This window comes from Elephantulus edwardii, unplaced genomic scaffold, assembly GCF_000299155.1.
Source record: "Elephantulus edwardii isolate Elephantulus edwardi_28Jun2011 unplaced genomic scaffold, EleEdw1.0 scaffold00062, whole genome shotgun sequence".
Classification (NCBI taxonomy): Eukaryota; Metazoa; Chordata; class Mammalia; order Macroscelidea; family Macroscelididae; genus Elephantulus; species Elephantulus edwardii.
The window spans coordinates 2,384,745-2,404,866 of NW_006399812.1; the positions used below are offsets into that span (position 1 = coordinate 2,384,745).

The window sequence follows — 20,122 nt, forward strand, 5'->3', positions numbered from 1 at the left end:
TTTGTGACTGAGATATTTCACTCAGCATAATGTCCTCCAGAGTCACCCATTTTGAGTAATATTGCAGGAGTTCCTTGTTTTTTCAATGCAGTGTAGTATTCCATTGTGTGAATATACTACAGCTTCTCTATCCATTCATTTGTTGATGGGCACCTGGGTTGTTTCCAGCTCTTTGCTTTGTGAACAAAGCCGCGATAAACATGGGTGTGCAACAGTTTTGTGTTTTATTGTATATTTTAGCAAGTACCATCTCTTTTGTCCTTGCTTTTAAAAATTATTTTTATGTTACATTCAACGAAAATTGTTTTCAACGTTTTTGCTTTTAAAAAAGTTGAATATTAAAATGTAATTTTATATGATTATTTTGAGCAATCTATTCTGTGTATGTTCTCTCCATACTTACCTTTTCAATCGATAAGCTGAGCAAAGTGGACTCTATGAGGAAGAAAGTCGCATCAAGATCAGAGGAAGACTAATAAAAAAGTGCATTATGCAGATGGCACAATTTTGCTTGTTGAAAGTGAGAACTTGAAGTACTTGTTGCAGAAAATCAAAGCTTATAGGCTTCAATATGGATTGCATCTCAATATCAAGAAAACAAAAATTCTTACTTCTGGACCAATAGGCAACATCATGACAAATGGAGAAAAACTTGAAACAATTAACAACTTCATCTTACTTGGATCCACAATTAACACCCTTGGTACCTGCAGTTAGGAAGTCAGGAGATGCACTGCACTGGGAAAGTCTGCAGGTAGGGACTTCCCCATTTTACTGAGGAATAATGATATCAATTCGAGGACTAAAGTGTGTATGATTCAGGCTTTCTGATCATTTGCTATGCATGTGACAGCTGGACAATGAATGATGACAAACAAAGAACTGATGCCTTTGAGCTGTGGTGTTGGAGAAGAGCACTGACCATAGACTTGCCAAAGAGCAAACAAATAAGTCTTGGAGAAGGGGCAGCCAGATTGCTCTTGGAGCCAAGGATGATAAAGCTTTGCCTCACATATTTCAGGCATGTTGTTAGTTTGTTGTTGACTGCCTTCATTTCGAGCACGACTCATAGTGACCCTATGAACAAAAGGCTTGAAGCCTCTTTACAGCTGTCAACATTTATCAAAGTTCATAGAGTTTCCAGAGTGAGGGGCTAATCCTCGGAGAGGGACATGATGCTCGGAAAGGCAGAAGGACGGTGAAGGAGAGGAAGACCCTCGACCAGGCTGACTGACGCAGTGACTGCAGCAATGGGTTCTCGTGTGTCAGGAAATGCGAGGATGCCACAGAGTAGGACAGGGTTCAGGTCTGTTGTTCATAGGCTTGCTGTGGGTCGTACTCAACTCCACAGCACTAAACAACAGCTTTCTGCATATAATTTTGTAGAATAAAATAGAAATTGTGTATAATTTTTTTTTTCTTATGAGCAATTACATTGTTTTTGCAACTTCTCCCTCACCCCTCAACCCCATTTGAATGATCTTGCAAAACCAAATTTAAACTTTGTAAACATAATGGAAGGATGTGCTCACCAAGTTGTGCCAAGAAATCTGGAGAACAGCCACTGGCCAACTGACTGGAAGAGATTAATATTTGTTCCCATCCCAAAGAAAGGTGACCCAACTGAGTGTGGAAACTACAGAACAATATCATTGATTTCACATGCAAGCAAGATTCTACGGAAGATTATCCAAAAACGACTGGAACAGTACATCAGCAGAGAACTGCCAGAAGTCCAGGCTGGGTTTAGAAGGGGTCGTGGTACTAGGGATATTGTAGCTGATGTTAGATGGATCTTAGCTGAAAGCAAAGAATACCAGAAAAAATGTCTATCTGTGTTTCATTGATTATACAAAGGCATTTGACTGTGTGGATAATAACAAACTGTGGCTGACTCTGAGAAGAATGGGAATCCCAGAACATTTAATCGTACTAATGCGAAACCTATGCTTGGACCAAGAGGCAGTCGTCAGAACAGAACAGGGTAATACTGCATGGTTCAAAATTGGGAAGGGTGTATGCCAGGGATGTGCCCTGTCTCCATACCTTTTCAACCTGTATGGAGAGCATATTATCCAAGAGGCGGGGCTCTATGAGGAGAGGCATGGCATTAGGATTGGTGGACGATCTATCAACAATCTGCGTTATGTAGATGACACAACCCTGCTCGCTGAAACTGAGGAGGACCTCATGCACTTACTGCAGAGGGTCAAGGACTGCAGCCTTCAATATGGACTGAGGCTCAATGTCAAGAAGACAAAAATTCTCCCCACTGGACCAATCGGTAGCATCAGGATGGATGGGGAAGAGATTGAGATTGTTCACAGCTTCAGTTTGCTCAGCTCCACGGTCAACACTCTTGGCATCAGTAGCTAGGAAATAAAAAAACGTATTGCGATGGGAAAGTCTGCGGTTAGGGACCTCTCCAAAATACTCAAGAGCAACAGTGTCTCTCTGGAGACTAAGGTCTGCCTGATACAGGCCATGGTTTTTGCAGTCACTTGTTATGCATCAGAGAGTTGGACAATGACTAGGGAGGATAGAAGGAGAATTGACGCCTTTGAGCTGTGGTGCTGGAGGAGAGTATTGAATGTACCCTGGACTGCCAAGAAAACAAACAGATTCATCACAGAGAGGATTAAACCAGGCTGCTCCTTGGAGGCAAGGATTCTGGGGCTTCGTCTGACATACTTTGGACATGTTGTAAGGAGAGACAGGTCTTTAGAGAGGGACATCATGCTGGGTAGAGTAGAGGGACAGCGCAGGAGGGGAAGACCCTCTATGAGGTGGATTGATTCAGTGACTGGGGTACTCGGGATGGGTGTGTCAGAGACATTGAGATTGGCACAGGATAGAGCACGGTTTAGGGCTGTTGTACATAGGGTCGCTATGAGTCCCAAACAACTTGATGGCACATAACAACAACAACAAACATAATGGCCTCAGTCCATACTGAAGGCAGTCCTTTGACCTCTGCAGCAAGTGAATGAGGTCTTCCTCAGTTTCAGCAAGCACGGTTGTGTCATCTGCATAACGCAGATTGTTAATAGATCTTCCACCAATCCTGACGCCACACTTCTCATAGAGCCCAGCCTCTCGGATAATCTGCTCTGCATACAGGTTGAAAAGGTATGGAGATAAAACACATCCTTGGCGTACACCCTTCCCAATTTTGAACCATGCAGAGTTACCCTGCTTTGTTCTGACGACTGCCTCTTGGTCCAAGTATAGGTTTCACATTAGAACTATTAAATGTTCTGGGATTCCCATTCTTCTCAGAGTCAGCCACAGTTTGTTATAATCCACACAGTCAAATGCCTTTGCATAATCAATGAAACACAGATATACATTATTTTGGTATTCCCTGCTTTCAGCTAAGATCCATCTAACATCAGCTACAATATCCCTAGTACCACGACCTCTTCTAAACCCAGCCTGGACTTCTGACAGTTCTCTGCTGATGTGCTGTTCGTCGTTTTGGGATAATCTTCAGTAGAATCTTGCTTACATGTGAAATCAATAATATAATTTTGTCGTTTCCACACTCTGTTGGGGTCACCCTTCTTTGGAATGGGAACAAATATAGATCTCTTCCAGTCAGTTGGCTAAGTGGTTGTTCTCCAGATTTCTTGGCACAACTTTGTGAGCACATCCAGGGCAGCATCTGTTAGCTGAAATATCTCAATTGGTATATACCATCTATTCCTGGGGCCTTATATTTTGCTATTTCCTTCAAAGCAGCTTGACCTTCTTCCTTCATCACCATAGGCCCAAGAAGACAAAGATTCTCAACGCTGCACCAACTGGCAGCATCAGGATGGATGGGGAAGAGATTGAGATTGTTCACAGCTTTAGTTTGCTCGGCTCCATGGTCAACACTCTTGGCACCAGCAGCTAGGAAATAAAAAAACGTATTGTGATGGGAAAGTCTGCTGTTAGGGACCTCCCTAAAGAACTCAGGAGCAACGGTGTGTCTCTGGATACTAAGGTGTGTCTGGTACAGGCCATGGTCTTTGCAATTACTTGTTATGTATCAGAGAGTTGGACAATGACTAGGGAGGATAGGAGGAGAATTGATGCCTTTGAGCTGTGGTACTGCAGAAGAGTATACCATGGACTGCCAAGAGAAAAAACAGATTCAGCCTGGAGAGGATTAAACCAGGCTGCTCCTTAGAGGCAAGGATTCTGGGGCTTCATCTGACATATTTTGGACATGTTATAAGGAGGGACAGGTCCTTGGAGAGGGTCATCATGCTTGGGAGGGTGGAGGGACAACGCAGGAAGGGAAGGCCCTCTATGAGGTGGATTGATTCAGTGACTGGGGTAATAGGGATGGATGTGTCAGAGGCAGTGCGATCGGCACAGGATAGAGCAGGGTTTAGGGCTGTTGTACATAGGGTTCCTATGAGCCGCAAATGACTCGACGGCACACAACAACAACAACAACAACAACAAACATAATAGGAGAAAAAGAAAAAATCTTTTCACTTAGTTCATAGGAGAGGAGAAAAGGGACTCTTGGGATGGAAGCTGAGATGGTGACTTAGGTGGCCTCGTGGGTGCTCTATGATGATCTACTATGTGCACTGTGGAGTTGGAAGACCTGCCCTAGAAGACATCTGGTACCTTTTAATCCCCTGGAGCAGAGATGGAGCTGTCAGTTGAGAAATTGCCGCACGAGGGCGGTCTCCACCAGGGAATTGCTCTCCAGCTCGGTGTGCTGTCTCCAGCCAGATTCATCCCTTGAAGAAGGAAGGAAGTGAAATTGTTTGAGAAGCTTGTTATATATTGGGAGCAGGAAACAGCAACAGCAGAGGCTTTTTAATGCATCCTCTCTTTTAGTACTTCATAAATGGTCATGATTCACACAAGTAATTCGCTAGTTGCCCATAAACTCACTCTATTTTAACAATGATATCCTGTATTTATCCTGCCTTCAACCTCTGAAAGTGTTTTCACGGCTTCTGGTATACTTAACTCAACATCCCTACCAGTGAATATGCACCATTTGCAAGGAAGGAAATTACATTTCAGAGAGGTGAAATTATCCAGGGAATTTTCATGGCAGAGTTTAGAGGATAAATACCTGACTTGATCCAAACATATGAGAAAACAAGTTTCACATTTCATTTCATTCTTTAAACCTTCACTGTGTTTCCATTTCTTGGAGTGTCTTTACGCATTTATACACTAAGTTCTGCCTGTTTTGAAATTCTCTTCCTTTATGCCAGTCTCTCTCATCTGCATGGCTTGGGGTTAAGAAACCAGCACACTGTGAATCTCAGCTCTGTCCCCAGAGTGTGTGGGTCTCAGCTTCGGCTTCCGCTCTAGAAAGTGGAGACAGTGCACTTGCCTCACCTGCTAGGCGATGCCCGTCACAGTGAGCAGCTCACTCATTGCCACTAATCTGGAACTGACTGGTAGTTGACCCTCCAGTGGATTTGGGGGGAGGGTGACGGTGGCTTTAAATCACATGGAAGGAGAATGCCTTCAAATTTATTACTGGGACATTTTCTTCATGAACAGACACTTCACCAAAGAAGACATTCAGATGGCCAACAAGCACATGAAGAAATGTTCAAAATCCCTAGCTCTGAGAGAGATGCAAATCAAAACAACTATGAGATATCATCTCACCCCAGTCAGAATAGCAAAATTTAACAGAACAGTAAGCAACAAATGCTGGTGAGGTTGTGGAGAGACTGGAACCCTTATTCACTGTTGGTGGGAGTGTAAAATGGTGCAACCACTGTGGAAGGTGGTATGGCCCTTTCTCAAAAAGTTGCAAATAGAGAAAACATTTGACCCAGCAATTCCACTACTGGGAATATACCCTAAAGAGACCATAACCGACATCCAAGCAGATATATGCACACCCATATTTATCACGGCTTTGTTCATGATAGCAAAGAGTTGGAAACAACCCACGTGCCCATCAACAGATGAATGGATAGAGAAGCTGTGGTATATTCACACAATGGAATACTATGCTGCATTGAAAACCAAGGAACTCATGCAATATTCTTAAAAATGGATGACATTATGCTGAGTGAAGTATCTCAGTCACAAAAGGACAAATACTGCATAGTGCCACTGTTGTAGAATGGGACTGACATCAGGGTTGGAGTAAGACTGAGAAAAACTGGATAAATTATGTATATACTACATTGAAATAGATGAGGGAGAGAACAGTTTAACCATGAGATATGATAGGGTATTATGGTTATCACAAGAGTCCAGAATTAAGGTTGCATAGTGGAGTGTACTGGGGCAGAGCTGGGGTGGGTGGGGTGGGGGCAGGGGGATTGTATACCAATGAAAGAATTTTTCTTTTACTTTTCAAAGAGAGGAGTGAACTGGGGGAGAGGGCTGGGCAGGGAGAAAGGTGCAACAATGAATGAATGGAAATCCAAAATCTCTGTAAATGTTCATTAAAATGAATATAATAATTTTTTTAAAACGATCTTGGCCATTCCTCTTGCCTTTGTATAAGGGCAGAATAGATACACTGATTAGGTATTATATGTAGGAGAACAATCTGGAACAACTGGAGCTCGTGTGGTGGGCTTGGGGAGAGGGAGGGGAAAATATTCAATAATGAATAAAAATTTTAAAAAATAAAGGCTAGAGAATGTGTGTGTCGGGGGAGATACACTGGCCACTTTGACAACCTTGGAACAGACTCCAGGAATGTCACCAACAGCAAGAACTTTGTGGTCAAATTCAGCAATAAGAACGTCATCGTTTTCCTCAATAAAATTCAAGCAGCCGTCATCGGGCACAAAGGCTGTGCTTTTCCCGCCATTCTTGATGAGCTGGACTCTGACACACTTTCTAACAACAGAATTTGGCTTCTTGGGCTGAACACTCAGTTTTCTCAACACAATTCCCTTAGTGCTGGAATCACCTCCCACAGGACTGGCCTTCAGAGCTGCGTCCGAATGGGCTTCTCTGCACTGTTTCTCAGGCCACCGCTGGTCTTGTTGGTGGCTGTGTAGCTTCATGGCGGTACAATGACCTCGACACTTGCCCCTGTTGGCCATGCCCCACTAACAGTGAGAGGCATAAACAGGAAGCCAAGCACTTAGATTTGTTAAAGGACACATTTCTTACCCTGTCTCCTAAGTTCAAGGAGCCCTGATGGCACAGTGGTTAAAGCATTCAGCAGCTATTGCAAGGTTACAGCCTTAATAGGTCTGTGGGGCTGTTCTCCTCTGTCGCAGGGGGTCACTATTGTTCAGAACTGGACTCTATCCACATCAATGAGTTTTCTTCTGAGGTTCACAAGTCTTCCATTCTTCAAAAGAGACTAGGTCATAATGAATACGTTTAGGGATCTTCCCCACCTCATACAGAATAAAACTGTATTCCCATCAGCGTGCAGCCTGCGGTAAAATGCTCCCAAGTTTTACTGCCCTGGCTGCTGTGACGGCCCCTCTTCACCATGGCAACCTCTCAGTGGTGGTTATGGTGTGGCAAGATTTTGAGTCTCTTGACCACCAGGGTGAACTCGAGTGTCTTTACCTCCAGATATTAAGGTCCTGCTGTGAAAAAGATACAACTATGGAGGTTTGGTCTATTGGCCCCTCACTCAACAACACGCCCAAAGTATATGAGGTGAAGTTCTACTATCCTTGCCTCCAAGGAGCACGCTAGTCAAGCAATGGTGTCAGTTCAAAGACTAAGATGTGCCTGATCCAATCTCTGGTATTTTTAATCACTTTCTAGTCAAGAAGAATGAACATTTTGGAGTGATGTTGGGGTACTGAATGAGTGTGATACAATTTGGAAAGATGGATTTTCTATGTTGAGAAGAATAACTGAGCAGGTATGATACAATTTAGAAATAGGAATTTTCTGTTGTCATGCTAATGAGGCCATGACACTTCTGAGTTCTGAATAGCAGGGTAGATCAGGAGACATGCAGGAGGTGGGTTGGGGGCTGACTCAATGTGAGGGTCCCCATTAAGACCAGGAACCAAAGCAAGCTCCAGTCTAATGACCAGGAAGGGGTGGACACAGCAGAAACCCTGATTGGGACTTGCAGCTTGCAGAATTTTGAAAACTAAATTTTTCTTCTTTGAAGCCAAGGAGTTGATAGTATAGTCCACAGGGAGTAACTCTGCTAACATGAAGGTGATGTGATGCCTTTGGTATTTGAATCCATCAGCAATCCTCAGAAGAAAGGTGGGTCGTCTCCTCCTATGTGATTTACAGCCTTCAGAAACATTGCAGGAGAGTCAGCTCTGAGTCAGTTCCAACTCCATGGCACTGAGTTTTTGTTGAAAGCCAGCTGCTGGTATTTGTGTCACAGCAGCCCTCAAGAGCTGAGAAAACCAGGCTTTCCAGACCCATTGGTTTCCGGGTTCATAGCAGGTTAGAGCTGGAGGGCACCAAAGGATGGATTGAAACTTCTCATTTCCTTTAGCAGCTGAGGGCACAGCAAGGCCAAGTGGCTGGCCTTGGTCCCACAGGGTTAGCCAGGGCTAACAGTCGAGCACGGTCAACTCGCCATGTCTTTACCATTCTAGTGTGTACACCACCCCTTCCCATCCACTCAGCTCCTCTCCCATCTTCCCCTCTCCTCAGTCCTCTCCATGCTCCAGAATGCAGTGCTCAGCCTGGAAACTGAGGACTGCAGAGGCGCTGGGCCAGGTGGCTACCAGGCAGGTCCCCAGGTGCCCTCTCTCAGAACTAGCAGTCACTGTGGTCTCCTCAGTCATTTCCCTGTGGGGAAGCCTAGGCAGCCTCTTTCTGGAAACTGCCTCTCAGCACAGGGCGGCGTCAGTACCAGCAACTGTGGGGTCAGTTCAGATTCAGTGATTCCATGTGTCGGAGTCAAACTGTGCTCTGAAGGGTTTACAATGACTGACTTATCAGGAGTAGACTGTCCTTTGTTTCTTCCAAGACGTCTCTGGGTGATCTAAACTGCCAACCTCTTGGTTAGTTGGCAACATATTAACCATGTGAACCATCCACGCTCTTAAAAGCATTGTGACCATGAGCACTGCCTCTTGTGCCACCTGGACCCCTGGGCCCTGTGGTTCTTGGAGCACAGGGCTGTTCGAGCACCTTCAGACTGTGTGTGGAGCACGGCTGCACACCTACCTCAGCATTATGGAAGGAAATCCTTTCCCAGAAATAAAACAGAAAAAACTCAAGTTAAAGTCATCAACGTTGATTCTGACCCATAGAGAGACCTTACAGGCAGAATTGTTGTTGTTAGATGCCATTGAATTGACTACGACTCAAGCAACCCTGTAAATAGAAGATCTGAACCCTGCCCTAGGTGGTGCTGGTCCTCATCACCTCTGATATTCGACCCATTGTTACAGTCACTGTGTTGTTCTATCTGACTGAGGGTCTTTCTCTCTTTTGCTGATGGTCCACTTCTCCAAGCATGATGTCCTTCTCCATTCACGGACCCCTCCTGACAAGATGCCCTAAGTACGTGAGCTGGAGCTTCAACATCCCAGCCACAAAGGAGCACCCTGGTCTCACTTTCTCCAGCATGGACTTGTTTGTTCTCTTGGTAGCCCATGGGATATTCACTACTGCTTGCCAGCATCACCACTCAAAGGGATCGATTGCTTCCGAAGCTGTAAATTGCCCTGGTGGAGATTGCCCATAGGACAGAAAGAATTTCCAAGCCTGCAGATCTTTATGGAATTAACCTGCCTCAACTTTCTCCTATACAGCAGGTTGTGGGTTCAGACTCCACACCTTTAGGTTCGTGGTCATGTGTTTTAACCATGGTGTCACCAGGTCATAGGTTCGGGAAATGCCAAGGGAAGTTTTGCACAATGTGTGTGGCCTTAAGATAGAAATCTGTACACACAGAAACAAGCAGCCACTGTGTGACCATGAAAAGCTTGTCCGTGTGCCCACCTTGTCTGTTATGTCTTCATCCTTTTACCCCTTTTCTGGGAGAACTGTCACACAGAACTCTCTAACTTGTCACTCACTTGGGGGGCAAACAGTGTAGATGTAGTCACAAACATGAAAAGAAATTGATGGTGCAAGCCGTTTGAAATACTCTCTGGAACAAAACTAAAAAGCAAAGTTGTTGCTGTTAAGTGAGAACTGACACACAAGTGACTGGCCAGCATGTTTCTGAGGCTGCAACACACCTGGAAGAGACTGCCCATGTTTCTCGTGTGGAGCTGCTGGTGCACTTGAACCACTGGAGAAGCACAGCATTTGAATGCGCTCTGCAGATCCTTACAGATTAATTCACCACAGCTCCCTCCAGAAAAGCAAAGGGGGAAGGTAAATTAAAATGAAGAGATACCCTAGGGATTCATTTGTGACCAGGATTCGATTTGCTAGAATGACAGCTTCAAACCCGTGGATTCTAGTAGGGTGTCCTGCACTGGTGATTTAACTTGTTCAAAAGGATTCTTAGAGGAGCAATTCCTAAGAAAGGGTCACATTAATTTGCAGGAGAGACGATGTAATCATGGAGCATTCAAGACTCTCCCTCAGCAGGAGGGTCTGTAGGCATCGTCCTTCAAAATCTCCGCTGAGCACAGACCATGTGTGTGGAGGTGGGGCCTCGATGTTGGCAAAGCTGGAGGGTCTGCAAGTCAGAATTCCTAGTGAATTTCTTGCTTTGTCATCCTCCATTTGAAATTCAAATTCAGAGATAACTGATGTCAGTATAAAAAGGCAATCTGGAGAGTTGAAATAGACAACAAAATTTGCTGGAGCAAATTCCCCCATTGCTTCGTCCATTGGTTTCAATGAAAAGTTATGAGCCCCAAACAGGCCAGGGTTCACCATGAGCGTGGTAGGCTCTGCAAATGTCAAAGGCTGGTTTCCCACAGAGAATGGTATGATCTGATTCCAGATTATTGTTGAGATATTTCCATGGAGTAAGATTACTTTCAGTGATGTTTCCCACTGTCTAAAGTCTCTTTGAATGGAGTCCCCTCTGTGGAGACTCTGTATTGGGGAGATTGTCACAGCACAGCTATCTGGACCCTTTCTCTGGCTGCACCCCACCATAATAACACTGTCTAGCCAGGAGGTGCAGATCTATGGATCCCAGCCCTGAGTCCTGCTGCATTTTGTTGGGAACTGTGTGAAGAGTCCTGGTGATCCTTGTGGGCAGCTAGTGAATCACACAAGCTCCTTGTTGAAACCAGGAGTTTATTTTGAAGATCATTCTTTGCTTCTTTCATCAACCTGCTGAAGCTATCAAGTCATGGCAGTAAAGGGATCTCTTCATTAGATTAAGCCTGAGAATCAGATGCTCCTGGGTGTGGTACTTAGTTCTGCCCCACAACAGCCACTGACGGGCAAGTCCTCATCCACAATCACAGATGACGATGTAACCATCTCATAGTCATCACCATGACATCTCAGATCAAGGAGCCAAAGAGACCATGACCTGTGAGTAGTGAACTGAGCTTAACTCATTGTTGTGGGGTCAGAACTGATTCACAGCTGACTCTCCACTGAATTTCTGAGGGTGTGCATCCAGCAGGAGGACATTGTCCACCTTTGACTCACAGAACGGCTGGGAGATTCTAATCACCAGGCAGGCGAGTTCTTCAAGTTAGCAGCACAGCTCCCTGTTAACTGTGCCTCTGGAGAAATCATGTTCCAAACAAGGCAAATGTACGGGTTAGGACAGCAGTACAATTTCAGGGGAAGGCAATCAATCCCTAGTAGATAGCCCCTGAAATTAGCAAGAGGCAGAGTGGGCTTCACTCCCTGTGTTGTCTTCCTAACCCTGTCCTTCAAAGCTTCCCAGATGTAGACTGTGATGTCCAGGTCTGAAGACACAAGCTTCATTCACTTATTCCTTCACTCACGCAGTAATTATTTACTGAGGACAGACACACTCTGCAGGAGGGCCTGCTTAATGCTGCTGAGGATACACAATACTAAGATGTGGTTTCAGTTCTTCTTTAAGCTGTGGTTTGGGTGAAAGTTCACAGATTAAATTCATTTTCCATTCAACACTTTCTATACATTTTGTTCTGCAGAGCTGGCTGCAGTCTCTACAAAGTAATAGCACTTTGTCCCTGGGCTCTCTGTTTCTCCTAGTCCTTCTTTCTTGCCTATTCCTGCCTCCTGGGTTTTGTTTTGGGGCAGACCCTGCCCTCTGGGCCTCACATGGTTAACTGTTCTGCAGGGTACATTTGAGAAGCCTCCCTGGCTATTGTTAGGCTGAAAGATGATCCCAGCCATGGTTTGTGATTCTAGTTCCTGAAGATTTCAGGTTCTTTCAATGGCTTGTACTCACACCCTGTGTATATATTGCAGAAATGATGCCACATTCCACTCTGGAAATTTCCTGGTATCTTCCTCCTCAACTCTTAATTGCTTTGAGGTCAGAATCCACTTATAGCTGACCCTCCAGAGGGTTTTCAGAGGCTGTAAAACAGAGTGGGAGGAGATTGCTCATTTTATTCCTCAGAGAAACTGGTGCATTGGAATCACCTGCCTTTGTCTTGCCACACAATTCCTTCTTGTTGCGTTTAGGTGCCTTTTAGTTGAGTATGACTCATAGCCACCCTGTGAAGAACAAATCTGAGCCCTGTCCTATCCTGGACCATCCTTACCATCTCTGACACACTAGAGCCCATTGTTTTAGTAACTGTGTCCACCCACCTGATTGATGGTCTTCCTTTCTTTCACTGACCCTCCTTTCACCGAGCACGCTGCCCCTTTCAGGGAACAGCCTCCCTGGCAACATGTCCAAAGAATATGCAGTTCCATCTAGCAACCTACAAACCAACCAACCCATGCTCTGAGTTAGTTCCAAATCACGGTGACCCTTGGGGGTTTCTGAGGTTATAAATCGTTATGGGGAAAATACTGCCCGTCTTTCTCCTGAAAAGATGCTGGTGGGTTTGAACTGCCAACAGTAACAGATTAACACATAACCCACTATGCCACCCAGGCTGCTCCTACTAAAGAGGTATGATATTTTCTCTTTTCTCTTATCTGTTTCTACCTACAGGAGGCTTCTGACATCCTTGAGATCATCGGACACCTTGCAGTCCTTGTGGAAAGGAGGTTTCAGTGCCAGCTGTACCTGTTTTCCAGCACTGTTTTCATAAGGTACTTCAAAGTGAGTGGCTTAAAATGACATAAATGTATTGTCTCATAGTTCTGAAGATGAACTGTCCACATTCAAGCATCAGCAAGATCATGTTGTCTCCCAGAGGCTCTAGGGGAGTTCCTGTCGTGACGGCTCCAGCTTCCGGTAACCCTAGACATTCTTTGTCTTTGCCATAACTTCATCTCTGGTTCTGTCTGTACATCGTTTCCTTCTCCATATCCCTGTGGTTTTATTTTATTTCTCTTTGACAAGGTCATCATTCTTTAGATTAGGACCGAACCTAAGAGAGTAGTATGACTTCTTGCTAACCTGATAACATCTTCAAACACCTTGTTTCCAAACAAGGACAGGTTCGCAGGTATCAGGGCTTGTTGTTGTTGTTGTTATTATTCCTGGGTGCCATTGAGTTGGCTACTACTCCTGCAGCCCTCTGAATAGATCGACATTCTGCCCTCATCTGCACATCCTCATGCTCTCTGTCATGCTCACACCCACTGCTGCGGTCACTGTGACAATTAACCTAAAGAGAGTCTTCCTATCTTCACACGTCCCTCTGCTTTCCCCAGCTTGATGTCTATTTCGGAGGGCTGGTCCCTCTTGATACCATGCCCCAAGTATAAGAGAGAAAGTGTCACCACCCTCACCTCCGGGAGCAGCCTGTTTATACTTCCTCCAAAACCTTGTTTGTTCTTCTGGCAGGATATTCAGGACTCTTCCTGAGCACCATGATTCAAAAGTATCAATCCTTCCTCGTTCTTCCTTACTAATTGTCCTATTTTTCACATACATAGAAAACAGGTAAAAATGTCACAGCTTGGGGTGAGTGCACTTAATCTTGAAAGTAACATGCTTGCTCTTGAGCACTTAAAAAATAAAAAGAGGTCCTTGACAGCATGTTGGGGGCTAGGTGCCAACACTTCTTTTTGAGGAACACATCCTAACAATGGTTCTTACAGTGGTCAGCATGATTATACTGGGACCCAGGTGCGGCAGAGAACGAAGCGAGGGCACCCAGACCCCATTCTCAAGTGCTGTGTAACCAAGAACCACACTTACTCTGTCACAGCCAGAGAATGCGCTAGGGCCCAATAAGGAATGGTTCTGGCCAGGCCATGGCTGCATTTTTCCTGTTTCTGTCAGTTTTCAGTTCCCATCACGGCAACCATATTTTTCTCATTTCTTCAAGAGAAAAAAAAAATCCATTTTTCCCTCTGCTATAAACTTATTCATGCTCTTTGAACTTCAAAATGGAAAAAAATCAAAGTCAGAGTCAATAACTCTCCCAGGAGCTCCTGACCTACTTTTGGGGTAACCAACTCTTGCTGGAAGTATGTACAAGGGTGCTGCCTCCAGAAGTTTCCCACAGTGTACTGTCAGAGGAGAGGAGGCTGGGTGAGTGCTCTGCGTCACCTCTGCAAACCAGTGCACCATGGGGCCAAACTCTGTAATAGAGGTTACCCTGACAGAGCCCAAATCCACAATGGGGGACCTGCCAGGTTGCTTTCCCCACTGTCCACGCGCCCAGCCTCTCCACTGGATATGTACCCGTGGGCTCTTCCCCACCTGAGTCAGACAGCTCCAGGAGCTCCGAGGCTGGAGGAGGGTCTCAGGGTCCCATTCATCTTGCTCCACCCTCACAGCTCAGCCCTGGGAAAGAGCTCTCCCCTCTCTCCCCACAACTCTCCCCCTGACTGCCAGTGAGGAGTCCCTGCCCACCTCTGGCCTCTCTCAACTTGGGACGCTGGTCTTCTCACATCCCACCCTGGGCTCTAGACTGGTGCATAGGTCCTGCACCTCTACTTTTGGGACTTCAAATACTCCAGCCACACTCTCAGGGTGGCTCTCAAATGCCTGTTGGGACATTTCTTTATTCTCAGGGCTTCTTTCTGTATTCTGAAGCCAGGAACCTGACCTTCTTCCACATGCTACACCATTATTGCACTTTGGAAATCCCAGCCCTCTCTCCTGGAGAGAAAAAGAATTTTTACACTTTGTGATTTCTTTTGATTGCCCAAGTTTCTCTCTCAGGGGTGCTGGTGGATTCACCCATGTGCCCTTCTTTGGGTTGGCAGTGCAACTCTTCATCACTAAGCCCCCAGAACTCCCTCAACTGGAAACAGAGGAGCCAGAAAACAAACTGGCCAAAAAGGTCCATACTTGCTCAGGACTCACAGTTAACACCCTGTCTCACCCATCACTTCTCATCTCCAAATGGTCCATTGGTAAGAGCTTGTCCCACTTCGTTGTGACCCGGACCTACAGCACATTTCGCCTTGAAGAATCTTGTGCTTTGAAGTCAGTGAATGAGACTGATCTCACCTGGATTGTGATATGGGGATCCCTACAAATGTCCAGAAAACTCTTGTCCCTTGGGGATTCAGAGAGCATGAAAAGAAAGAACTCAAATAAAGCATAAGACTCAAAAGCGATGTGAAATGTTATAATTCACACAGCGAGAGGTCTCGATGGCATAATGGCTATTGTTGTTGTTGTTGTTATGTGCCATCGAGTCACTTGTGACTCATAGCAACCCTATGTACAAGAGCTCTATACGTTCTTCTATCCTGTGCCAACCTAGCCATCTCAAATGCACTTATTCCCACCGCTCCAGTCACAGAATTGATGCATCTCATCAAAGGTCTTCCTCTCCTTCACTGCCTCTCCACTCTGCCAAACATGATGTCCCTCACCAAGGACCAGTCCCTCCTTGCAACATGCCCAAAATATGTCAGACGAAGCTTCAGAATCCTTGACTCCAGGGAACATTCCGGCTTCACCCTCTCCAGGACAAACCTATTTGTTCTCCTAGCAGTCCATGATATATTCAACATTCCAGCACCACAGCTCAAAGGCATCAACTCTCTTTCTATCAACCCTATTCACTGTCCAACTCTCTGATGCACAGCATGTAATTGCGAAGACTATAGCCTGGATCAGGTGCACCTTAGTCTCCAGTCTGACATCGTTGCTCTTCAGTACTCTTGAGAGGTCCCTCACAGCTGACTTCCCCAATGCAATTTGTCTCTTGATTTCCTGGCTGCTGTTACCAAGAGTGTTGACTGTGGAGCCAAGTAAATGAAAACTGTTCACTATCTCAATCTCTTCACCATCCATACTGATGCTTCCAATTGGCCCAGTGGTTACAATCTTTGTTTTCTTGACATTGAGCTTCAGTCCACATAGGAGGCTGTAGTCCTTGATCTTCTGCAGCAAGCACCTCAGGTCCTCCTCAGTTTCAGCAAGCAGGGTTGTGTCATCTGCATAACGCAGGTTGTTGATGATTTTTCCACCAATCCTGATGCTTCATTCCTCTTCGTATAGCCCAGGGTCTCAGATGAATGGCTAAACATTAAATAAATACCTGCAAAGCTGGCAGTTCAAATCCGTCATCTTCTCCATGGGAGAGAGACCTAGTGATCTGTTCCTGTAGAGATTTGTTGTGTGTTATTCTTGTTTTCTGATGCCTTCAGGTTGACTGCTCCTGGTAACCTTTTGAATGACAGCTCTGACATATTCGAATCCTTCCCTATCCTGCACCATCTTAACATGGTTCAGCCAATTATTACAGTCACGGTGTCAATCCATCTCACTGAGGGTCTTCCTCTCTTTCTCTGACTCTCCACCACTCCCCGCCTTGGTGTTTTTTTGCGGCGGTTGGCCAGCCCCTCCTAATCCGCCCAAAGTATGTGAGGCCAAGTTTTACCCTCTTTGCCTCTCAGGTGCACTGTGGTTGCACTTCCTCTGTTTGTTCTTTTCACAGTTCAGAGGATATCAGTGTTCCTCTCCAACAGCACAACTCAGAGGCATTGGTCCCTCCTCTGTCAGCCATTGCCCATCTTTTAGATGCATAGCAAGTAATTAAAAAGACCATGGCTTGAACTAGGTACACTCTAGTCTTTAAATGGATATCATTGCTGTCTTGAACTTTGGAGAGGTTCCTGAGAGCAGGTTTTCCCAATGTAACACATCTTTGATTTCTTGATTGCTACCACTAGATGAGCTCTGGTGGCCTGCTGGTAAGACGCTGCACTGCCAGCTGGAAGGTATGCAATTCAAATTCACCAGTTGATCTGTGGGAGAAAAATGGGCAATCACCTTCTTTGCAATTTACTGCTTCAGAAAACCCTCTGGAAAGTCAGCTAGGGGTCGATTCTGGACCAGCGGTTCATAACAACAATAACAACAACTACTATTACTATAGAAGGGCGTTCTGGCGGCTGAATGGTAAGGAGTTGTTCTGCTAGGTCAAAGGCATGCAGTTGGAATCTGCCAGCCGCTCTACAGCAGAAAGATGGGCAATCTCCCCCAGAGCGATTTACTGCCTCTGAAAGCTCACTGGTGGGTCAGCTAATAGTTCCAACTCTATGGTACACAAGGATACCACTTCTATGGGTGTTGATCCAAGTAAAAGGAAATCATTAACAGTTTCCATTTTTCTCCATCTCTCACAATGTTGCCTACTGGTCCAGTGGTGAAGATTTTTGTTTTCTTGATGTTGGAAGTAATACATTGTTAAGGCTGTATGTAGTCTTTTATCTTCTGCAATAAGTGCTTTTAATCTTCTTCACTGCCTGAAAGCAAGGCTATGACACCTATATAATATAAGATTACAGCCTAGAAAACCCTGGGGACAATTCTAGTCTGTCACCTGGGGACAAGATGTTGTTATGTGCCATGGAGTATGACTCATATAACGACCCTTTGAACAACAGACCTGAACCCTATCCTATCCTGTGCCATCTTCATCATCTCTGACACACTTGAGCCTATTGCTGCAGTCACTGTGTCAAGCCATCTCATTGAGCATCTTCCTCTCTTTTATTGATGCTCCTCCTTTCCAAGCATGATGCTCCTCTCTAAGAAAACAGCCTCTCTTAGCAACATGCTCAAAGAATGTAAGATGAAGCTTTGTCATCCTTGCCTCCAAGGAGCACTAAGACATCCATTTGTTCTTTGGCAGTCTACCCGATATTCAGTATTGTTCTCCAACACCACAGTTCAAAGGCATTAATTCTTCTTCAGTCATCCTTATTCATTGTCCAGCCCTCAGTGACATGGCAAGAGATTGAAAAGGCCATGGGCTGAATCAGGCGCACCTTAGTCTTCAAACTGACATCATTGCTCCTCAGTAATTTGGAGAGGTCCCTTACTGCAGACTTTCCTGATGCAAAACATCTCCTGATTTCCTGACTGCTGGTACCAAGGGTGTTGACTGGGATCCAAGTAAGATTAAATCATTGACGATTTCAATCATTACTCCATCCTCCATGATGTTGTTTATCAGTCCTGTGGTGAGAACTTTTGTCTTCTTGGTGTTGAGATACAACCCATATTAAAGGTTGTAATCTTTCATCTTCTGCAGCTTCAAGTACTCCTCACTCGTAGCAGGCAATGCTTTGTCATCTGTGTACCAAAAGTTATTGATGAGACTTCCTCTGATTCTGATCTCACATTCTTCTTCAGTCCAGCTGCCTGAATTATTTGCTCGGTATACGAGCTGAATAGTTATAAATGTGAAAGGTGAGGTGGTTATAATTACTTTGGGCCCACAGATGGAACAACTAGGACTATCACCCTACTTTTTTAGAATAGGCTTCATAGACAACTTCATGCTAAGCACTCTATATCCCTTAACTCTAATTCAACAAAATTCCTTTTGTTATTGTTGTAGTTGTTATAGGCCATCAAGCAGGAACTGACTCATAGCTGGCCTTCCTGTTTGTTTTCAGAGGCTGTAATTTGCTGAAGAGGAGATTGCCAATCTTTCTCCTCTGGAGTAGCTGGTGGATTTGAATTGCCTGCTTTTTGGTTGGCAGCATAACTCCTTATCCATTAGGTCACCAGAATTCCCTCTAAAGTTCTCTGAAGCAAGTATATGTATCCAACTGCCAAGCTCAGAATGCTGAGGTTGGAGAGAAAGAATCTAGACAAGGTCATATCTCCCTTAAGTCTGGAGTCAGAACCGGAGCCTGGCCTGCATGCTGATTATTTTGCTTTTCTCTTTAGTGGCTTCTAAATGCTTATGGAGCATCTACCTTACATCAGGAGTTGACTAAGTCACAGAACTTACAAGCATAATTCAAGACTCCAGGATCACTTAGCAGGAGGCAAGTCAGACAGCCATCAGTAACTTTGGTTTCTCTGACTATACTTAAACCTCCAGAGCTAACTCATGTTCTAGTGTGAGAGGAAAAGCATGAGGTCCCAGAACTCTGTGTCTCTGGCCCTCCTTTGTGGCTGTGGAGGAGGAGGTTACTGCTAACGCTCACAATGAGGGGAGCTGCACATTGTCCAGGCATTCCTCATTCTTAACCAAAGGAGGAATCAAGGCAGTTGACCCCAGTGGCCCTCTGTGGGTGTCCCATGTTTGTTAACCTTGACAGACAGCAGAGACAACTCTCCCTGCACAGCTCTCATCACATGGTAAATGGGATCCCTCTGTCCTGGCACCAACACTATTGTGTAGTCCCCTGTCCCTCCTGGTCAGCTCTGCCTAGCCTCCTCTGCTGGTTACTCTCATGTGCTGCACTGGTAACCAGCAGCAGCCTGGAATGGTGGCCCTAGGAGGGTCTGCATGCTTTAGGGCACTAGGGATCCCCTGGATTCTCTGCAAATGTACTTAAGTGAAATGTCAAGCCAGTGCTACAGAAAAGACACAAAGAAGTAGTGCAATCAAACTTAGAAGCACTGGCATGTCAATTTCTCCCCTTTTATATTTCTAGGTAATTGCAAATGCATCTGGTGTGGTAATTACTTTTCCCTGTTTCATACATCATTCTTGTCCTCAGAGCAGAGGCTTATAATCACTGTTCTCTGGAAATTTCGGAGGGGTGCATGCTATTTTAGTCATCATAAGAAGCATTCATCACCAAAGATACAATAAAAAACAGGCATTATACATTTTTGGGGGAACTCTGGTGGCTTATTGGTAAGGAGTTATGCTGCCAACAACACAAAGGCACACAGTTTGAATCCACCAGCTGCTCTGTGAGAGGATGGGCAATTTCCTCCCATTCGAGTTACTGTCTCTGGAAACCTACTGGTGGG

General features: G+C 45.1%; 1 protein-coding gene across 1 annotated transcript in view; it reads right to left on the reverse strand.

The window, feature by feature from the left end:
- Positions 1–7,043, reverse strand: part of LOC102862956 (40S ribosomal protein S23-like) — a 14,522-nt gene extending 7,479 nt beyond the window's left edge. Inside the window, exon 1 of the mRNA XM_006887858.1 lies at positions 6,654–7,043. Within this exon, the coding sequence (XP_006887920.1) occupies positions 6,654–7,043 (390 nt within the window). The remainder of the gene's footprint in view (positions 1–6,653) is intronic.
- Positions 7,044–20,122: the final 13,079 nt, after the last annotated feature.